General features: G+C 38.8%; 1 protein-coding gene across 2 annotated transcripts in view; it reads left to right on the top strand.

Annotated features, from left to right (window-relative positions):
* The window catches only part of phf2 (PHD finger protein 2), a 53,490-nt gene that overhangs the window by 31,113 nt on the left and 2,795 nt on the right, over positions 1-19,582 (top strand). The window contains exons 13-21 of one of the 2 annotated variants that reach the window (XM_037975066.1): positions 2,988-3,104; positions 6,396-6,511; positions 6,686-6,864; positions 9,081-9,148; positions 9,990-10,159; positions 11,254-11,552; positions 12,872-12,967; positions 13,044-13,153; positions 15,244-15,559. In XM_037975066.1, the coding sequence (XP_037830994.1) occupies positions 2,988-3,104; positions 6,396-6,511; positions 6,686-6,864; positions 9,081-9,148; positions 9,990-10,159; positions 11,254-11,552; positions 12,872-12,967; positions 13,044-13,153; positions 15,244-15,559 (1,471 nt within the window). The remainder of the gene's footprint in view (positions 1-2,987; positions 3,105-6,395; positions 6,512-6,685; positions 6,865-9,080; positions 9,149-9,989; positions 10,160-11,253; positions 11,553-12,871; positions 12,968-13,043; positions 13,154-15,243; positions 15,560-19,582) is intronic. The other variant, XM_017440290.2, reaches the window with a different exon arrangement.

The raw sequence follows: 19,582 nt of genomic DNA, 5'->3' as shown, positions 1-19,582 counted from the left end.
AATCTACTTTTGTTTTTGCCTGTTTGCTACTTTTAGCACCGTTAGCTTCCCGCCATTCTTTGTAAACTTCTGGGTGGTGGTTTTTCAAATGGCATATCAAATTGGTAGTGTTGAACGACTTAACGCGACATCCTCCTCGCATTACCTCGGCTTTGCAAGCATTGCACACTGCTTTCCGTGTGTCTTCTCTTGATACCGTGAAAAATGACCAGACCGCTGACATCGCCCTCTGCTTGTTATTCCTCCTCCTCCTTCTTCGGTTGCTTGTTATTCCTGGCTGCGCAGCTTCGCTATCACTGTCACGTGATCATACAGCTACCGCTCCCCCTCCCCTCCCGAAACAGAAACACAAATGGCAACAGGCAGTAAATAAACATCGGACATCAATATCGTCCCACTTTTACTTATCTGACCGATACAGATATGCTAAAAAATGACCAACATCGGCCGATACCGATGTTAATGCCGATATATCGTGCATCCCTACTAAATTTTATTCTTCTAGGTAGACAACTTCTGTGCCTCACTCATGTATTGACCTATGTGTCTATTCAACTTAGCTGCTATGATGCCTGATAGGAGCGTCCATGTTGTACAGAGGCAGGTGATTGGCTGTTAGTTGGATGGGATTGCTCCTTTCTGGAGGTCTTTCATGATCAGTATTGTCTGACCTTGGGTGAACTACCATGGGTTGGTCCCTTCTTAGCAGCTGGTTCATTTGTCCTGCTAGGCATTCATGGAAAGTGGTCAGTTTCTTCAGCCAGTAGGTGTGGATCATGTCAGGCCCTTGTGCAGTCCAGCTCTTCGTACCTGACACTCTGTATTGGATGTTTGCCACTGTGATACCGGTTACCAGTTACCGGTTCTTGTTTTGGGAGATTTGCGGTGTTAAGATCTTAGATTCTACAGCCATAGGGCATTATCATTGTGTGATTCCTCCTTCTCCCATGCTTCTTCAGTACTGCTCAGTCTCAGCTCTGGGTACATCTACTCTTGTGTTATTCTCCTGTCATTAAAAGTACCTTGTTGATGATGTGGTGTGAAACACCCTGTTTATTCCTCTAGCTTCTTGAGTGTACCTCCTCAGGCAAGCAGCCAGAGCTTTGAGGTGTTACTTGGCAGTCTCTAGAGCCTTAAGTATGGTCAAGTTGTGGTAGTTTCGAGGTGGGTTTTCATTGCACCTTTCCATTGTCACCTTCCTGTTGTCACCTTCTGTTGTGTTGATCTTAGCTTCCAGCCTCCTCGGTAGCCTTGATCTTATAGCCAAACATTTTAAGGACCACTGTTGCTGTAGTCTATACCAGCTTATCTTTTTCTCAGTGATGATAGGAATAATTAGCAGTGCTGAATTAACATAGTCTAGCAGACTTTGAGAGGATACTTTGTCACTTAGCTTTGGCAAGGGGTTCAGGCCATAGGTGTACAGATTGGTCACAATTTTCATTCTCAGGTCAGCTACCCTTGTAATCAGTTTATCATGGCTTTTCTATGGGGCTAGGTACCCATACTCAGTTGGTGGGGATGATAATGTATTCCCACTGACCTGTCGGCCTGGCTCCCCCTTGGTGTTGTTTCTGAGTCAATTTGGATATTGGGTATCAAAGTTTTTATAGTTCACACATCCTTCCTATATAGCCCCTCTCCTCTCCTCTCCTCTCCTCTCCTCTCCTCTCCTCTCCTCTCCTCTCCTCTCCTCCCATCCTTCCACCCATCCATCCATCCATCCATCCATCCATCCATCCATCCATCCATCCATCCATCCATCCATCCATCCATTTTCTTTACCTGCTTCTCCATTCCAGGTCGCAGGGAGCTGGTGCCAGCTGTACAACTGCATGTTGCAGGGAGACATTAAACAGTCATTTCCCCACCGACCTGGATGGCACATGTTTTCAGCACTCAACTGGGTACCCCATCCAGACCAGTTGAATTTTGAGCAGGAGCTGCATTGGAGTCCTTCAACACTTACTTGGAAATTTTCTAGTTTCTTTTGCTTGTGTTTGTTAAAAAAAAGTTCAGACTTAATAACAAATTTAAGATTTTGTAACATTTTAGGAAACTTGTCAGTTTGTTATATGAGGTCTTTGAATTATCTGTGCTGTGTTCTTTTAGAAGTGGTTCTTTGTTTTTCTGTGGAGCTGTTGGATTGTGCTACTTGGGACTCATGGAAGTTCCTTTTTTTTTAAATGTAAGGCCATTTAGATATGCAGAATCGTATTTTGGATGGCACATTGTTTGTCTTGTTCCAAATTGTGTCACAGTTCAGATGGTGTTGTAAACATTGTTAATACTGTATGTCTCTATGAAAGTTCATTTAGTCCAGGTGATTGTAGATCAGTAACTACTGAATTTGACCATGTTGTTACCTTAAGAAACCTTACACATGATGAGTGAAGTTTTACAGCAATCTCAGCTGGCCCAACACCCCAAGAGTAAGGAGAGGCAAATTAGGATTTATGACTCAAAAACACAGGGTCCAGACAGTCAGAACATATCAAGTGTAAAAAAAGTCACAAGTATAACCAAAAAGTGAATCATCTTTCTGATAGAAAACACACCAAGTCAGTTATAGATATTTTAGCCAGAGGTTTGAACTTGGCTGTATCACCAGACCTCATTCCAGTGGTGGACATGATTACAAGGGCAGAATCAGCAATGCACATTACCAATAACTCTGAAGATGAAACTTCAATATTTTGACCAAAAGTCATCTCACAGGAGAAGCTTGTGCTGTTTCAATTTCAAATTCCCTGTTTTGGTCCAGTGTCTAGTTATTATTACATGTTAATGGTTTTATGTTTGGTTTATGACAACAAAAAGGACACCAAACAAGCAACTATTAAAGGAACAGTGTTACAAATGTTTATCTGACAATGCTTCATGCTAACCTTGTTTTTGTTTTTTGTTTTTTTGTTGCAGAATAGTTCATCTCAACTGGGCATTTCTCTTAACAGTTGTATCTGTCCTTTGTTCCTTTGCTTTTCCAGGCAGTTAAAAATGTTATGAGTTTACCAGAGAAGGAAATATCAAAGCATAATAACATGGGAAAGTTTGAAATGAGAGAACAGAATAAAAACAAGAACGAAGCAAAGTGGAAGTATAAGGTAAGTTCTTTTCTGCTGACTCTTACTTTGTGGTTTCAAACTAATGACTGACTTCTACAAACCAACATAAATACTATCGCAATCTGTTTGAAGCTGAAACTGACTTAAGCTCGATGCTTTTTTGAAAACTTTTGAAAGTTACAAGCTGAACAATTAAACAGAAAAAAACACTTTACTTCAAAGCAGCAGTCTAAAATAATATGGCCCAAGTCTTGTGTTTGAGGTCTCAGCTCATCATCTGCCCTCTTGTAGTTTAAGTAGTGTAATTAAGCCACGTCTTTATCCAATGCATTCTATCTAAGTATTTACATGTGCCCTCATATAAAAAAAAGTTTGTTGTAAGAATATTGCTGAATAATTTGGAGGGAACCTTTAGGGAACAAAAGTGTAAATGTGTCAGATAAAAGACGTTAGAGGCATGCACTTTTATGGAGTCAATGCCAAAGTGCTGTGCAACGTTTGCAGCCTCTTCAAGGAACTGCTCTTTCACACCGGGACAAAACTGGGGCAAACATTTACAGATGGAGAAAAGACTGTATGTGTTCACCAAAGCCACCAGAAACCCATTCTTCCTCTTTTGATTACTGTATGTTCATATAAAGACTCACAGCGCCTCTGTGCACCACGTGCCACTTATTAGGACATGTTCCTCTCAAATAACAAAAAAATGCAAGAGACTATGTAATATTTTATTCCAGGATACTTTGTGTTGTCATACATCTGTAATTTAAGGAAGAAAATAATCGTAGCAGCCTGCTTCCTTGATCTAGATGTGTAAAGAAAGGTCTGTGAGTGTGGGCATATTACAGTCGATCACCTTCTCCAAGGAATGGATGATACGATGCAGTCAGCTCGGGTCCTTAACGGTGGAAGCAGCATACTTTGTGGTAATGAAGTTGGTAAGGATGGATTTAATGAGTCCAACTGTGTGTAATTTAATCTCAGTATAAAGTCAGCTGTTCTGTGAAGGCCTCATAGGTTTGTTTCAGAACATTGCTCATCAAACAGCATTATGAAGACGAAGAAACACACCAGACAAGTCAGGGATAAAGTTGTTGAGAAGTTAAAAGCAGGGTTAGGTTATAAAACATTATCCCAGACTTTGAACATCTCACAGAGCTCCTTTCAATCCATAATCTGAAAATGAAAACAATATGATAAAACTGTAAATCTACCAAGACAAGGCTGTCCACCTACACTGACAGGCTGGGCAAGAAGAACTTTAATCCGAGAAGCAACCAAGAAGCCCATGGTAACTCTAGAGGAGCTTCAGAAATCCACAGCTCAGGAGGGAGAATCTGTCCAAAGGACAACCATTAGTCATGTATTCCACAAATCTGACCTTTCTGTAAGATTGACAAGAAGAAAGCCACTGCTAAAAGAATTTCAGAAGAAGTCCTGTCCTTTACAGACTTATCTTGATATATCCAACATAACTAGAAACGGTGTGTATTTGAAGGAGCCTCTATATGCAGACGACCTTCTGCTACCCCTGTCTGATTTGTCACATTGTATCTCTGCTGCCCTTTCAGTCCTATATGCATTTGGTAAAATTCCTGGATATAAATCTGATTTTGACAAAAGTGAGGTATTTGCTGTAACCAGTTAGGCAAAAGAGTATTTGCTTGGTAATCTGCCATTCAAGGCATCCAATTAATATGTTGTCTTTTTTGGAGTGTACATATCAAACACAATGGTTACTCTTCATAAAAAAAATTATCTCTTTGGCTGCTGCTTCCTTCTCCTAAGATCAATAATCATTAACTTGTGTTTTTCTGTGTTCAGAAAGAATTTTTTTTCCTGACACCAGGCCACAAATCCTGGCACTTGTGTCATGTAGTCTGTCTACAAATATTTGTCTGTAAAAATGCACACCACACTTTTCAGAATTTTATTTGTGAAAAGAAATTGAAAACCATGTATCATTTTCCTTTCACCTAACAATTGTGCACTACTTTCTGTTAGTCTGTTACATGAAATCCCTGTAAAAGACTTTGAAATTTGTGATCAGAGTGCAAGAAAATGTGGAAAAGTTCAAGAGGTGTTAAGACTTTTTCAAGGATCTATTCTAAATGTGTTTCTTTTGGTTTAGCTTTAGTTAGGTAAGAACATCTCTGAAATGACTATAATCTGTGAAGGTTACCATCATGATGGACTTATTTGTTTCAACCGTGTATACTTCTTTTGTTAATTAGACAATTGATCATTATCATTTTAGTCAGTTTTTTTTAGATTTTAATCAAATAAGAAGCTTTAAAATCCCCCAAAAAATGCCTTATTTGTTAACCACACCGAGATTGTTTCTCTGAAAATGTGTGTGGCTGAATTTTGGACTTTGAAGTTGTGTCTAATCAGGGTTTATCTAACAAAAAATGAATGGAATTATTAAAGTTTAAAAGAAACACAGTTTTTTCTGACAGATTGTGTTTGGAGACAGTATAGACAAGAAATTCAAGGGGTGACAGAGTGGGGGTGGGATTACATCAGGGATCGGCTCTGAGCTCACCGTTTCTTTTTGTTTTTCAGTAATGATAGACAGAATGAAAGATGAGGTCAGGCAGGAGTCCCCATGGATTGTAGTGTTTACAGATGATATTGTGCTCTGTAGTGATAATATAGAGCAGGTGCTGGAGAGCCTGGAAAGAAGAGGAGTAAAATCAGGACAATCTGTAGAATCAGACAGAATTTGTTAATGAGAGGGAGACAGGTTGAACAGTGAAACTGCGAGGAGGAGAAGTATTGAAGGTGGATGAGTTTTAAGTACCTAGGGTCAACCTTCTTGTTGGAAACTAGTTGGCAACTCAAAAATATCTGAAAATAGGTGATATTTCTGTTGCGGTCTCAGTGTTTGTGACAAAGTCACCAGTGAGTTGTGCGGCTGCATTTTGAACTAACAGTTTTTAAAAATCACAACCTTTTTTGTGTTCACAACTTGCAAAACTTAGTTTAGGCCTTGCACATTCTTTTTTTGCCCACCTCTGCTAACAATGCACCTTCCTTAGTTCACTTTGTGCTCGTCTAGACAGCCGCCCATATTCATGAATTAATCTACTGAAGTACACTTTAGAAATAAAGATGGGTAGATTCAGATCATCCATCCATGGCTGATGAAATTCATTAGAGGTTTTTCTGTCGGTTTAAAACTTTCATTGAAGTTGTAGTAAAGTGGAGGGACTTTACATGTAGTATTACCTTTGTACTATTGGTTTATGTTCTGTATGTCTTTCACTTGCTATGTGGAATTAAATTACTCCTGAACTTATTAGTATACTTTTGTTTGGAACATCACAGAACAGTAAACCAGATTCCTTGCTGAAAATGGAAGAGGAGTGTAAATTTGACAGAACAGCGCTGTCAGGAAACAAAGACAGATTCAGCTTCATTATGTCTCACAGGAAAATGTCCAGGTATGTAAGTTTAACGTCTAAATGGGTCATAATTTGCCTAAAGGAAACAGCCCTCAGATGGAGTGTGTTATGGTGATTAAAGGGCTGTGTGGTGATCAATATAATATCCATAAGAGCTCATTCCTCACTGAGCCTCACCATTGCTCTGTTATTCTTCTGTTGTTTCCTTTTCAGCTCAAAGATTCTGAAACCTCAGACCAACTCAAGTGTTTTTGGATCATTGCAAAACCTAAAAGACGATAAAACCAAGCCAGTGAGAGACGAGTATGAGTATGTTTCAGATGAAGGAGAGCTGAAGATTGACGAATTCCCCATCAGGCGAAAAAAGAACACTGTTAAGAGAGATCTCTCCTGTGAGTGTTTTGGACTTACCTATATAGTGCTTCAGTTTATCTTAGACATGGACATTGAGTTTACTTTATAATTAAATAACTGAAAATGCCTATATTGACTATAAATGCTCCTAATTACCGCCACAGAACGGCGAAGGTGGATAAGAATGTTTTGCAAAATATCTCATAAACAACTGGGTGAATTCTTATGAAACTCTCAGAAAATAAATACTGGAGGTACATTTACAATCGATCAACTTTGAAGTCAACCCAATTCAAGATGGCTGCCACAGCCAACTGACCTTACAAATCATAAAAATGGATATAACTGTTTTGCAGATGTTGATCTAAAGTGTGGAGTGGTAGCTGAAACTGCTCCCCAACACATGTTATGGGCACTAACAGATTGCTCAAGATCCTTGTTTAAAATTATGTCATTAACGACTTATAGTCAACTTTGTCTGCCTATTATCAAAACATCTCTAGAAACACTGGACTGATTTAAATAATCTTTCAAGAAATAGTCACTGCATGTGCATCTACAACTGATTAATTCTTGGAGTTAATCCAATTCAATATAGCCACCACAGCTATTCAACTTTAACCAACACAAAAAAAGGCTATAACTTTGTCAGTGTTACAGATATTGAGCTAAAATTTGATATGGTAGTAGCTGAGAGTCAATTACAACATGTACTCTGAGCATGTACTCTGATATCACATGAGATTGCACATAACATTATTTTTAAGGTTTGACCAAAACAGCTACATCTGTCATTTCTCAATATAAAATGATCTTGGTTCCTCAGAATGCTAGGCCTCTAATTTTTACTGTGGAATTGTATTCCCTGATTTAGATAAAAAAAAAAACATATTAAAGGCATATTTTCACAATATTAAACAGCAAAAAGCTAATATAGTGACATTTAAAGTTAAAAAACAAAACCAACTGGACTTCTATTCTGTAGTTGAAGACGTTTTGCTTCTCATCCGAGGAGCTTTCTCAATTCAGAAATAGAGAGTGTGGAGTTGAGCTTTTAAAGCTGAGATGTGATGTAAGCTGGATTGCTTGCAAATTGTTCTCGCTCTCCTAACAATAGAGGCTCGTTAGGGTCCTTGTTTGTCTGACTCACTGAGGGGCCACTCTTGTCACATGAGTGCAGCTGTTGATTGGAGTGAAACTGACTGGGGATCAGGCCTAAAGCTCCATTATATGTTTTTGAAAGCTGGAATCTGAGATCTCCTCCTCTGTTTAATGTTGATTTCTTCTTTTTGACATAAATGGCTTCTTTTACCCCCCTCTCGAACCATCTGTCTTCTCGGTCCAAAATATGAATATTTTGATCCTGAAAGGAGTGTCCCTTATCCTTGAGGTGTAGGTGAACCGCTGAGTCCTGTCCAGAAGAGGTGGCTCTCCTGTGTTGAGCCATGCATCAACATATCTTTTTGTTTGCCTGGCTCACACAAGACATGTTTGAGTCACCTACAAGAAGGTATGAATTAGAGTGAAGGTGATTGAGTATCAGGCTTAATGCTCCTTTGTAAGTTTAGAACGCTGAAATCTGAAATGTTTTTTTTGTTTGACGTAAATGGCTTCCTTTAACAACCCCACATTTTGGTCATCAAAAAAGTGTCCCTTATCATTTAGGTGTAGGTGTAGGTGAACAGCTGAGTTTTGTCCTGAGGAACTAGCTCTCCTGTGTTAAGCTTTGCGTCTGTAGAGAAGCTGTTTGGTTTCTCCAATATAAAAGTCTGAACATTCTGCACTGCACCAAACTGCATACACCATACCGCTCAGTTTGTGTTTTGGGTGTTTTGTCCTTAGGCTGGACTAGCCTCTGTCTTAGAGTCCTGTTGGATTTGAAATGCACCTGGATGTTGTTTGGAGAAAATCCTTCTCAGATAGTCCAGCAGTGTTTTTGCATTTGTTCTTCTTTTTGTTCCTGTTCTGTTCTGTGGCATGTTTTCTAAATTTCCTGGCTGACTTGACATCTTGACAATGCAGTTTAAAGCTTGGAACGCTGCGTTCTCCAGTTTTTGAATTGAAAAAGCTCCCTGAATTTGAAGCAAAATGTCTTCAACTACAGAATAGAAGTCTAGGTACTTTGAAACTCCTAGGAAAAATCAAAGAAATCTTCTGTTGTTTGCACACAAATAAGAAAATGATTTGGAGCTTTTTTGCATCCCTACTGCATGATAGACATTTACAGAACTTGTTTTTTGTTTCTTTGTTTTAGTCTTATCAGAGATAAGGGAACCTCTTCAGCCACCCAAAAAAACAAGACTCCAACCCTCAGTGACCAAGGTACGTAGCACAGACGAATATATGCAAATGATCTAAGCTCTGAAAGGCCCCAGTGGTAAATGACATCTAGGTGTGACTCAAACAGCTTTTATTTTAACCATAATTAGTGTGAAGAAGTTGTAATTTGATTAATATACACTGACTACACAATGATAGTGGTATACTGCAATGTGCCCAAAAACTCAAAATGGAAAAACGTAAAAAAAAATAAAAAATTATTAAATAAAATGTTTTTGGATGAATCAAATGAAGATGTTCTTTGAATAAAGAGTTGCTGATGAGAGAAATAACTGTGATGTAAATGGAAGTAATTGTAAGTGACAGACTTATGCCAGCTGGTCAGAAGTTTATAAGAGGTCACTGGAAGCCATATCCTACTCTTGATCTTGTTCATATTGAGTTTAAACTCCACAATTTTGCAGTAGATAGAACAACAAATAAACAAAGCAGGTGTCTACTTTTAAAATAAAAAGTATTATGTGACAGTTTTGAATGTAAATTTGTTTGAGAACATGCACCAAAGGCAAATAGTGTGTTAATATTGTTTTTACTTTATTTCTTGGTTTTTCCTTTTAACAGAGAAAAGCTAACAAGAAGGCTGGTCTGAGCTAACTCATTATTGTCTTGTGGTTATTTTGATGTATTCCAGCAAAGGTCATAAAATACACAGTGAAACAAAAATAAAACAGTTCTAATATCATTAGATGCAATGTTAGATGTTTATCTCAAATCCATAAAAGGCCTTTTAGAACCAGGAAATGATCTACAGATGTTTCAACCTGGAATAAACTTCACATTTCACATTCTCTTTTTAAACCTCTTCATTCTCTTCTTTCACAAGCAGAGCATGGACTCCTCAGATGAAGAGACTTTGCACATAGACACAGAGGCCAAGCCTGAGGTCAAAAGTCGTAACTCTAAAGTGAAGAAGAAGAGCGGAAGTGCTGCAGGGATTCTGGACCTGCTGCAGGCCAGCAAGCAGGTGGGGGGGATCGACTACACCACCAACAGGTAGGCCGGCTGTCTTTATAGATCTCAATCCCTCCAACACCTCTAAAGCTTTCCCTTTCCTCTGACTCGACTACTTGCCCAACATTAATCTTTTAATGGCTCCCCCGAGGCCTCTTTTTTTTACCTCAGCAAATGACTTTCTGCTTTCTGTAATGAGGTGAGTCAGTGACAAACAAATGGGCCATTCACTGACAGACTAATGGATTTAAAAAGCTGAATTTCATAACTTCTCTCAAAGTCAAAAACACACTCACTGGGTAACTGAGGCTCCAGTTTACAAATCGTCTGTCAGCATTTTCTTTGATCTTATGCTAATCGGTCAGACCCCCCTGGCTTCGGGCTCTTCCTTTTGCCTCTCACTGTTTGCTGTTTTCCTTCAGCTCTTGATGGTCTGTTTCCACCACACTGAAAGCTACAAATCAGCAATGAAACAAAGAAAAAAACCCACATGGCTCAAATATGGTAATTTATCAAAACGTTTCACTGCTTTGAAGAGGCAATAAAGTGATTACAGTTCATTAGAGCAATGTTTGGAGATTTTTGTTGTGTAGATTTATTTTGTGTGTGTGTGTGTGAATTCCCTGCCCCTGTCCTAGCTGCATGTGATAACAATGATGCAAATTATTTTCAGATTTGACAACTTTAATTTGCTCCATATTGTGCATAAGTTATTGCCTGTCGCTGAAGGCGAAAAGCAATAATGTTTTAGCCTGTGTCTGTGTTCATGTGCTATTAACTATATAGAGTCAGCTCTGTCTGCCTGTTAGCAAAATATGTTATGAACCACTGGACGGATTTTAATGAAACTCTCAGAAAGTAATCACTGGATGTGGATCGACAACTAATTATCCTTTGGAATCAGCCCATTTTAAGATGGCCGCCAAAGCTAAGCAGCATTAGCAAACACAAAATGGTAATAACTAGAGCAGTTTTACAGATATCAAACTAAAATTTGGTAATGATCTTAGTCTAAAACTCTGACATGAAAAGCAGCAGAAGATATAGATTCCTTCCAAAAATGCTAGATCTTCAATATCTTTTGTTGTCACCTCTGTCAGCATCCTGACTGTTGTGTCTTTGTTCTTGTCCTACAGTCAGCCTCCTGCATCTCCCAGCACACAAGAGGCCATTCAGGGCATGCTGTCCATGGCCAACCTGTCGTCTTCAGAGAGCTTACAGCAGTCATGGAGCAACAATCAGTCCAAAAACAACAGCCAGTCAAAGAACAACTCGCACAGCTCACAGGTCTGCAAAAAGTCCAGTGGAGGAGCGGGCAGTAAGCGGCCGACAAAACGTCTCCCAAAGAAGCCCAGGAAAAGCAGCAGCATTGAGAGTCTGGATTACGACGATGAGCAGGATCACATGGACGCATGTTTCAAGGACTCCGATTATGGTAACTAAAGAAAAATACCACATCTTTTTTTTAAGTTGCTGCTAATTATGATTAGTTATTTACTTTGACACTTAGGAAAACATAAAGGCTATATTTGTTTAATCTATAACAAATCAAGTAAAGGAGTTTCAGTCAGAGCAGAGAAATGTTTCTTTTCAGGATGAGAAAAATGTTTTTTCTTGATTTACAGAAGAATATTGATGGAGGTGACATGCTTACTGCTACACTGATGATAAATGAGAATTATTTTAAAAAAACTATCGAAATTTGCCTACCTTCATTTTTAAAGTGTGCTCCAGTAGAATAAATCATAAATGTGGGGACAGCTGCTGCGGTGGGTACAATGGGGATAGAGACTGGCAACAAAATAATGTGCACGACCTACAATACAGTTTTACCAGCTGTGCACACAAAATAGGTTTTCAAAAACTGACCAGTGAAACGGCATCCGCACAGCTCACTGCTTTCAAACACTCAGGATTCAGTGAGTCTGCAAAAAAATATTTTTTCCCAGTTTTGAGTTTCCAGCTGGTCTCCAACAGTGGCAGCATCCATTAAGATACTGGCTTTTGTCTCTTAGTTGAAATCTTGTCTAGTTTTGCGTAGCAGGTGCGCTAACTGTATTTGAATGCTAAAAAAACGAAGCAAATGACTTGAGCTCTCCAAGGTCAGTCCAGGTTCTAGAGCACACAAATGAGAAAATAATTATCTGCTGTGTGTGATTTTCACAGCTGCTAAGACGTGCTGTTAAAACAGATTGATTCCTGATGGATCTGCTTCAGGGTCTTTATTTCTTAATTTAGTCTGGAACTTTTCATTTGGAGCAGATAATTGGGACTTGTGTATTTTGGTTGTATCCTTTCCAGATTTCCTCCTCATGTTGCTGCAGTGTTTTGTTTTTTTTGTGAACCCATCCTAAATACAGTTGTTTGAACTTATTCAGCTTGTTAATTTGCCATTAACACAACTTGTGAACTGTTATTTTACTTGCTTTTTGAACTCTTAATTTGAGTCTAATTTGTCGTTTGTAGCATGAACATTCTTATGCTTTAATCCTAAGGCTGGGATGTAGCTTCTCTCACCAATTGACACTTGTTTTGCTTTTGTAAACAAGCTATTTTTTATCCTGAACATCTAATTCTCAGTTATTTAAGTCTGGATTGGAATTTTGGGGCAGAGAGAAGGAGGCATCCAACAGGTGTTGAATAGCTGTCTTGCAGGCTACTGCTGGAATTATTTTCCATTTTAGATGATTGAAATAATACCTAACATTCTCTGTTGTATAACCTGTGGATAATCTGAGGCATGTTTGGTTTTAGTTTACCCCTCGCTGGAGTCTGAAGAGGACAATCCTGTTTTCAAATCTAGGTCGAAGAAACGAAAAAGCAGCGATGACACACCATACAGCCCCACAGGTAAGCTCTGTGCTGCTGAATAACTGTTCTAGTTCTATGAAAAACCTTGTAAAATCTAATGGAAATGTCATTGCAGCCCGTGTTGGACCATCAGTTCCTCGACAGGAACGGCCGGCACGGGATGGGGCCCGGGTGGCCTCCATAGAAACGGGCCTAGCTGCAGCAGCAGCAAAACTTTCTCACCAGGTGCGTCCATTTATCATATCTAATATATACAATTTAGCGATAAGCTGAAAATTTTCCATCTGCCATCATCGGTTCTGCAGCTGACTGGTGATAAATTTTTTTTAGATTTTTGAGGAGGACAGACGGCACAGTCCCTGTTCTCCGTACAACCATTGAAGTCATCTGTTCGTGGCCAAAATTAAAACAAAGTCACAAATTTGGGATTACTTCAGTTTTAAAACAAGTAGTTCCTAAAACTTTTTTGACAACAAATAATCCAGACCTGTGCAACCAACTTCGGGCTGGTATTATAAGCCTTGATATTATAAATAAGTCTTAAATAACTTATTTTCTGGTGCACCACGTAGCAGTAGCATTTCACTTGGTAACAATGGTCACAGTGGTAAAACAATGAACAAACAAAAAAAGATTTAATTTGTTGAGGAGTCTGTGTTTGACAGCTGAAAGTTGAATGAAAGAATTGCTGTGACTTGACAGAGTTGGTGATCTGTGAGGAGTAACACTCTGTGTGACAGTGCAGCTTCTTGTGTGGTTTAAAAAATAATTGAGCTGTTTTTGTATATTTGGCTGTTGTTTGTCAGTTGTCTATGAAAAAGGCTAACAAAAAGTGTAATAATAATAAAATAAATTTTTCTTTTTTTGCATTTAAATAGTCTGTTTTTGTTGAATTTAAAATGACACCAGAGTCCATATTTTAAATTTAAACCGAAACTAAAATCAAATCTCAAAAGAATTGATATTTCATGTATGTTTTTTAGTCAAACACATCCACACAACATTGCAGGGACCCATTTTTCTGACCTAAAAGTGAAATAAGCTGTTTTTAGCGTTTATTGATTAACTGCTGAACCTCAGCAGCTCAGCAGACGTCACACTTCCGGGGTGGTCACGGAAAAAGCCGAAAACACCCAAATGGTGTCTTTAAAAATTCAGAATACCCCACCCCCCAAAAAAAATAAAATTAAATTAAAAAAAAAAAATTTTAAATTATATTTAAAAAAAACATTTTATGGCTATATTTTCACTGATGTTGGCTTCAAAACACATTTCAGTTCAACTTTAAAGCCATTGATAAGTCATTTTAAACAACAGGAGGGATTTTTTCATTTTGGTTTAGTTACACAGCTGCCTATATTACAATAGACTGATGCCATGTCATTTGTTTTAGTACAAATATTTATATTAACATAAGTTGTTTTTTTACTGTATCTTGTCATGTTGATTAGGATGAAATTAAGTATTGTTTAAACAGTTGCTAATTTAAACAAAAAGATTATGCACCAAGATAACAGTGGTGTCACACAGTGACTTAGCAGGTGTCCATCAGCAGGCTGAGAGGCTGCAGGATGCCTGAGGGAAGGTTTGAGGCATTGCTGCTGGGAATGAAGGAGTCAGACTCATAAGAAGAGTTCATTACAGCATGTACATTAGGGCTGTGCATCTCTGGTCTGTGGCCACAATGTTACGAATCTCAGTACACTGCCAACGATTTGATTCATTAAAGATATATGTGCAGCAACAACTAATACAACGTGATACGATTCAGCCTTTAACTACAATACGATAAAGTTCAGCTTTTAGTCAAAATTCAGTGCAATTCAGTATGAATTTTGATACAACACATTGAGATTAAGTGCTAAATACGGTGCCTATAAAAATCTTTGTAACCTTTTATTGTCATAAAACAGTCATGTTCAGTTTAAAATGGCCTTTTTCACTATTTTTTAAATACCAGCTTCATTGTCAAAGTGAAATCAAATTTCTGTTACAAAATTCTTTTTAAATCTCGACCAGAGTTTGCCAAACGGCATCTAGAAGACTCCACGGTGTTTCTCGGCAGCCAGTCTTAGTGAGATTTAATCAGTTTTCTTCAACAATGACTTTCTCTTTGTCTCTTTCCCATAAAGCTCAGTCTGAGCAACAGTTGTTATCTGTACAGTCTCTCCCATCTCGCCTGCTGAAGGTTGTACCTCCTTCAGAGAGCCCAAAGGAGTCTTAGACTCCAATGGCTGATGGCTGATGGTCAATATAATCATCTGATTGCCCGACCCTACTGTGCATTGCTGAGGCTATAAATTGTTTTTCTACAGGAGGAGCAGCAGAAAACCAAGAAGAAAAAGAAAAGCACCAAAAAGAAAGCAATAGTTACTGATGAGCCATCAACAATCTCTCAGGACAGTAGCTCGCCAGATCATAATGTGGACTCCCAGGATGGCAGCCTGACAGACAATGAGGTCAACACGGGAACTGTTAAGTTTCCAGGAGGCCTGCAGCCCATGGCGCCAGGGATCTTTCTCAGCCAGAAGCGGCCGTCCGTGTCCTCTTCCAACAACAGCACTAACTCCTCGAGTACTAACAACAGCAGCATGGCCAAGGGGGACCGCACGGGGTCAGCAGATGCCAAAGGTGAGCACCAAATCATAGATTGACCTTTTTCCTGACATGCTGTAGAGAAAACTGGTTAAACAAAAAGCACCAAATGTCATCCTTTTCATGCTCAGCTGTACTTTCTGTAAACTGGGATTAGAAACTGAAGGCAGAAAACAGGTTTGTTCTTTTTGTTTATTTGTTTTCCTGCATTCCATCATTCTGTCAGTAACTAAGCTGCATCTAATGTGTTATGGATTTCAAGTGCAACCAAACCTACAGACAAATGTACCCATTTATTCAGTCGAAAGTTTGAAATGTTATTAAATAGAAACATGCAGCTTTCCATTTCAAAAAATGCTCTATGTAGCCTTTCAAGTAAATTACAAGAAATCTGTTGGAAATTCATGGAAACATACAGTAAAACTTCATCTGTAGGAATAAGGCCCCTTCCACATTGGATGATGTCCTTTCTGTGCTCTGAACATGGTTAAATAGCAGCAAATCTTGAAGACTTTCTTCAGTGTGAATTCAATCACAAGACTGCTACACTCTTAGTTCTCAACAGTCCAGCTTGTCCTGCTATTTTCCACATCCCCGAGATGCTCTCCTGCACCCTCACCACACTTTGAACATCAGCCGCATGTCCCCACGATGAGAAGAAGTAAGTTCACAAACACATCATAGCCCGGCCTGCCCTCACACAACTCTCTCAGACCGGCTTCATGCTAGAAGATCACGTCACACTAGCACGATGCTAACCCAAAGGAGATTATGTCTGCAGAAGGTTGCTTCTGGAGCTTAGGCATGAGGCTGTAGGCATATACCACTGGCAAATTGAGGAAGTGACTGAAATCTGGAGTCCTTCAGGTGACAGAGAGCTGGAATGAAGGACAGCACACAGGCAATAATCATGGCAGCATAACAGCAATAGAAGGGTCTACCATACCAGATACTGTGCAGAACCCTCAAGCACCTTGGCCTCTGGTATAGGACCCAAGCTCAAAGTGTAAAAGTGCAACCGCCCATGTGGTTCTTGGCAATGAATCCCTGAAATGTGCCACATCGTAGAAAAATGCATTTGTGGGTTAAGCAGGAAAGTTGAGTATGTGGGTTGCACTTGTGAAAAAGTTGTCAAATTCAAAAAAATTAAATAAAATGATTTAACTCCTATTCTGTAGTTGAAGATGTTTCACTTCCCCCCTGGGGTCCAGGGTGAAGTTTGACAGCAAAACAAACAAAAAAAAAAAATCATTGAAATTTCGCAATCAATCTGGGTCTAAATAGGACTTCAATTGAGTCCTAATTTTTGAGCTTTAAAATAGGGACTACGACTGAACAGACCAGTGTTTTAATAATGGATTATTTAGAAGAATAAAAAAATTCTCTGATGTCACAAAGCTGAGGACATCTCACAACCAATCATGGTTGTGAGATGTCCTCAGCTCCTCTTCTCTGAATTTCTTCGGAACCGCAATATGAAAAAGGGTTACTCACAAAGTTTTCACCATGAGGAGGTTATTTTCTCAACAGCAAATTATTTTCCATAAAAAAACATCTGAGAGAACATCGTACAACAACTGTAATGGGTCAGCACGTTGCTCAGCACCAGATCAGTGGAACACGGGGGATCAGGTAAAGACACAAGGAAGACCTCACTCCCCTCTGTGCTGCTAGATTTAACTCCAGACTCCTCCTCACAACTCATGGCCCTTGTGATAGCACAAGCTGGAAAATCAGGGAGAGACAGAAGGACGAGAGGTTACAACAGGAAGTGGTGGATCACCAGCCCACACTGAACTATCAGCCAGCTCCAACTTATTCACTGAAACGAGCAGCACTGATAAATCAGTTCCTTATACTAGGATATATTCCCCTGCATGAGTACTGTCAGAGGATAGCAGTGCAGTGTACGAGTTAGGTTTAGGTTTGACTACTTAATTTCAAACTGCAAATAAAACGTAAAAGCACAGTATGTAAAAACAAACATCCATCCATCCATTTTCTTTACCCGCTTCTCCGTTCCAGGTCACAGGAAGCTGGAGCCTATCTCCAGCAGTCACTGCAATAATAAAAAAAAAAATATACAGGCAAACAAAAACCAAATGTACTGACCCTGATCTTTAGTACATCAGTCTTCATAATAATAATCACCCAACATTATGATCCATAACTAACTTCAATTTCAAATCTTTTTAAAACCCAAATACTGATTTCTTATTTCTGAACTCAACACTAAGTTTATTCCATAATTTGACTCCCAGAAGTGAATGACATCAACATTTTATTACTTCTGACTGGAAACATTTCATTCCTTATAAATGATTTTGTTCCACTCTTGTTTTTAAAAAACTGAATAGAACCAGGAACGTTATTATTTACATGGCAGTGCCTATATAAGTATTCACTTCCCTGGATGTGTTACCCTTTCATTGTGATTATAAATCTGTCATGATCAATATAAATTGGCCTTTTCCACAAAAATAAATGAATAAAAAACTCTTCAGTGTCAAAGTTAAATCAAATTTTTACAAAGTAATACCAATTAAATAAAAGTATGTCATAAAATATTTGACTGCATAAATATTCACCCCTTTCATAACAGTTTTTATCACAAGCACATCTGACTGCAGTCACAGCACAGAGTGTGTGAGTCTCAATCATTCTTGCACATCTAGAATTTTACTCCATTCTTCTTTAGAAAACTGCTCAAACTCTGTCAGGTTGTGTAAGGATCAGGCATGAACAGCCCATTTCAAGTCAAGTCACAAATTCTCTGTTGGATTTAGGTCTGGGTTTTGACAGGGCCACTCCAGATCATTCATCTTCTTGTCTTCAAACCATTTCTGTGTAGTTTTTGCAGTTTGCTTCGGGTCAGTGTGTTGCTGGAAAATAAATCTTCTCCCAAACCAAATTTCTTTAGCAGACAGCATCAGATTGTCCTCCAGGATTTTCCTATATTCTGTGGCATTCATTTTACCCTCTATCTTTACAAGCCTTCCAGGGCCGGCAGCCAAGAATCATCCCTAAGACCATGGAGTCTTCCACATGCCATCTGGCAAACTCTAGCAGTGATTTAATCTGATTTTTTTTTTCAACAATAACTTTCTCTTTGCCACTCTCCCATAAAGCTTAGATTGGTGAAGAACCTATACAACAGTTGTTATCTGTACAGTCTCTCCCATTTCTCATGCTGAAGCTTGGACTTCCTTCAGAGCTCCGAGGTGTCTTGGTGGTCTCTCTCACTATTCTCCTTCTTCATGGTCACTCAGTTTGTGAGGACTGCCTGCTCTTGGTAGATTTACACGTCCCATAGTCCTTCCGTCTCCTGATGATGGATTTTACAGAATGCCTGGGATGTTTTGGGTCTTGGAAATCCTTTTGTATCCATCCCTGACTTTTACTTTCAATCATATTTTCTTGGAGTTGCTTGGAGTGTTCTTTTGTCTTCTTAATGTAATGGTAACTAAAAATACTGATTAACCAATAAATAGACCTTTCAGACACAGATGTTCTTTTACTGCAATCACTTGAGACACACCTACTGCCCTCAGGTGATTCCCATTTTGTTAATTTTGAGAGAAAAGCACAAAGGGACTGGACATGTTGAGTTAGGACAGTCATTTTAAAGGGGGGTGAATATTTATGCAGCCATATACTTTAAATTGCAGACTTTTATTTGATTAGTATTACTTTATAAAATCAGTTTTCACATCTGTACATACATATACATATCACATTATATAATCTTTAAAGGGATGTAATCTCACAATATCTCAAGGTCTGTCAGCACTCAGAGAATGTCTTGTGAATAACTCTCAGCTACTACTACATAAAACTTTGGCTATACCATGAACTGAGTTATAACTGTTTTTGGCTATAACTTTCCATTCAGTGATTACTTTCTACCAGTTTCAATAATTCTTTCCAGTGAGTTGTGAGTTATTTCACTGACAAACAGACAGACACACACATAGAGGCAAAAACAGCAGTGGAAGATAAATATAAAGAGGAGCAACCAAGCAAGTAATGAAAGATGTGAACGAGGCAGGATACAGTACA

This window comes from Kryptolebias marmoratus, linkage group LG4 (assembly GCF_001649575.2).
Source record: "Kryptolebias marmoratus isolate JLee-2015 linkage group LG4, ASM164957v2, whole genome shotgun sequence".
In the NCBI taxonomy this organism is placed as follows: domain Eukaryota; kingdom Metazoa; phylum Chordata; class Actinopteri; order Cyprinodontiformes; family Rivulidae; genus Kryptolebias; species Kryptolebias marmoratus.
This window is presented reverse-complemented; position numbering and strand designations above follow the sequence as displayed.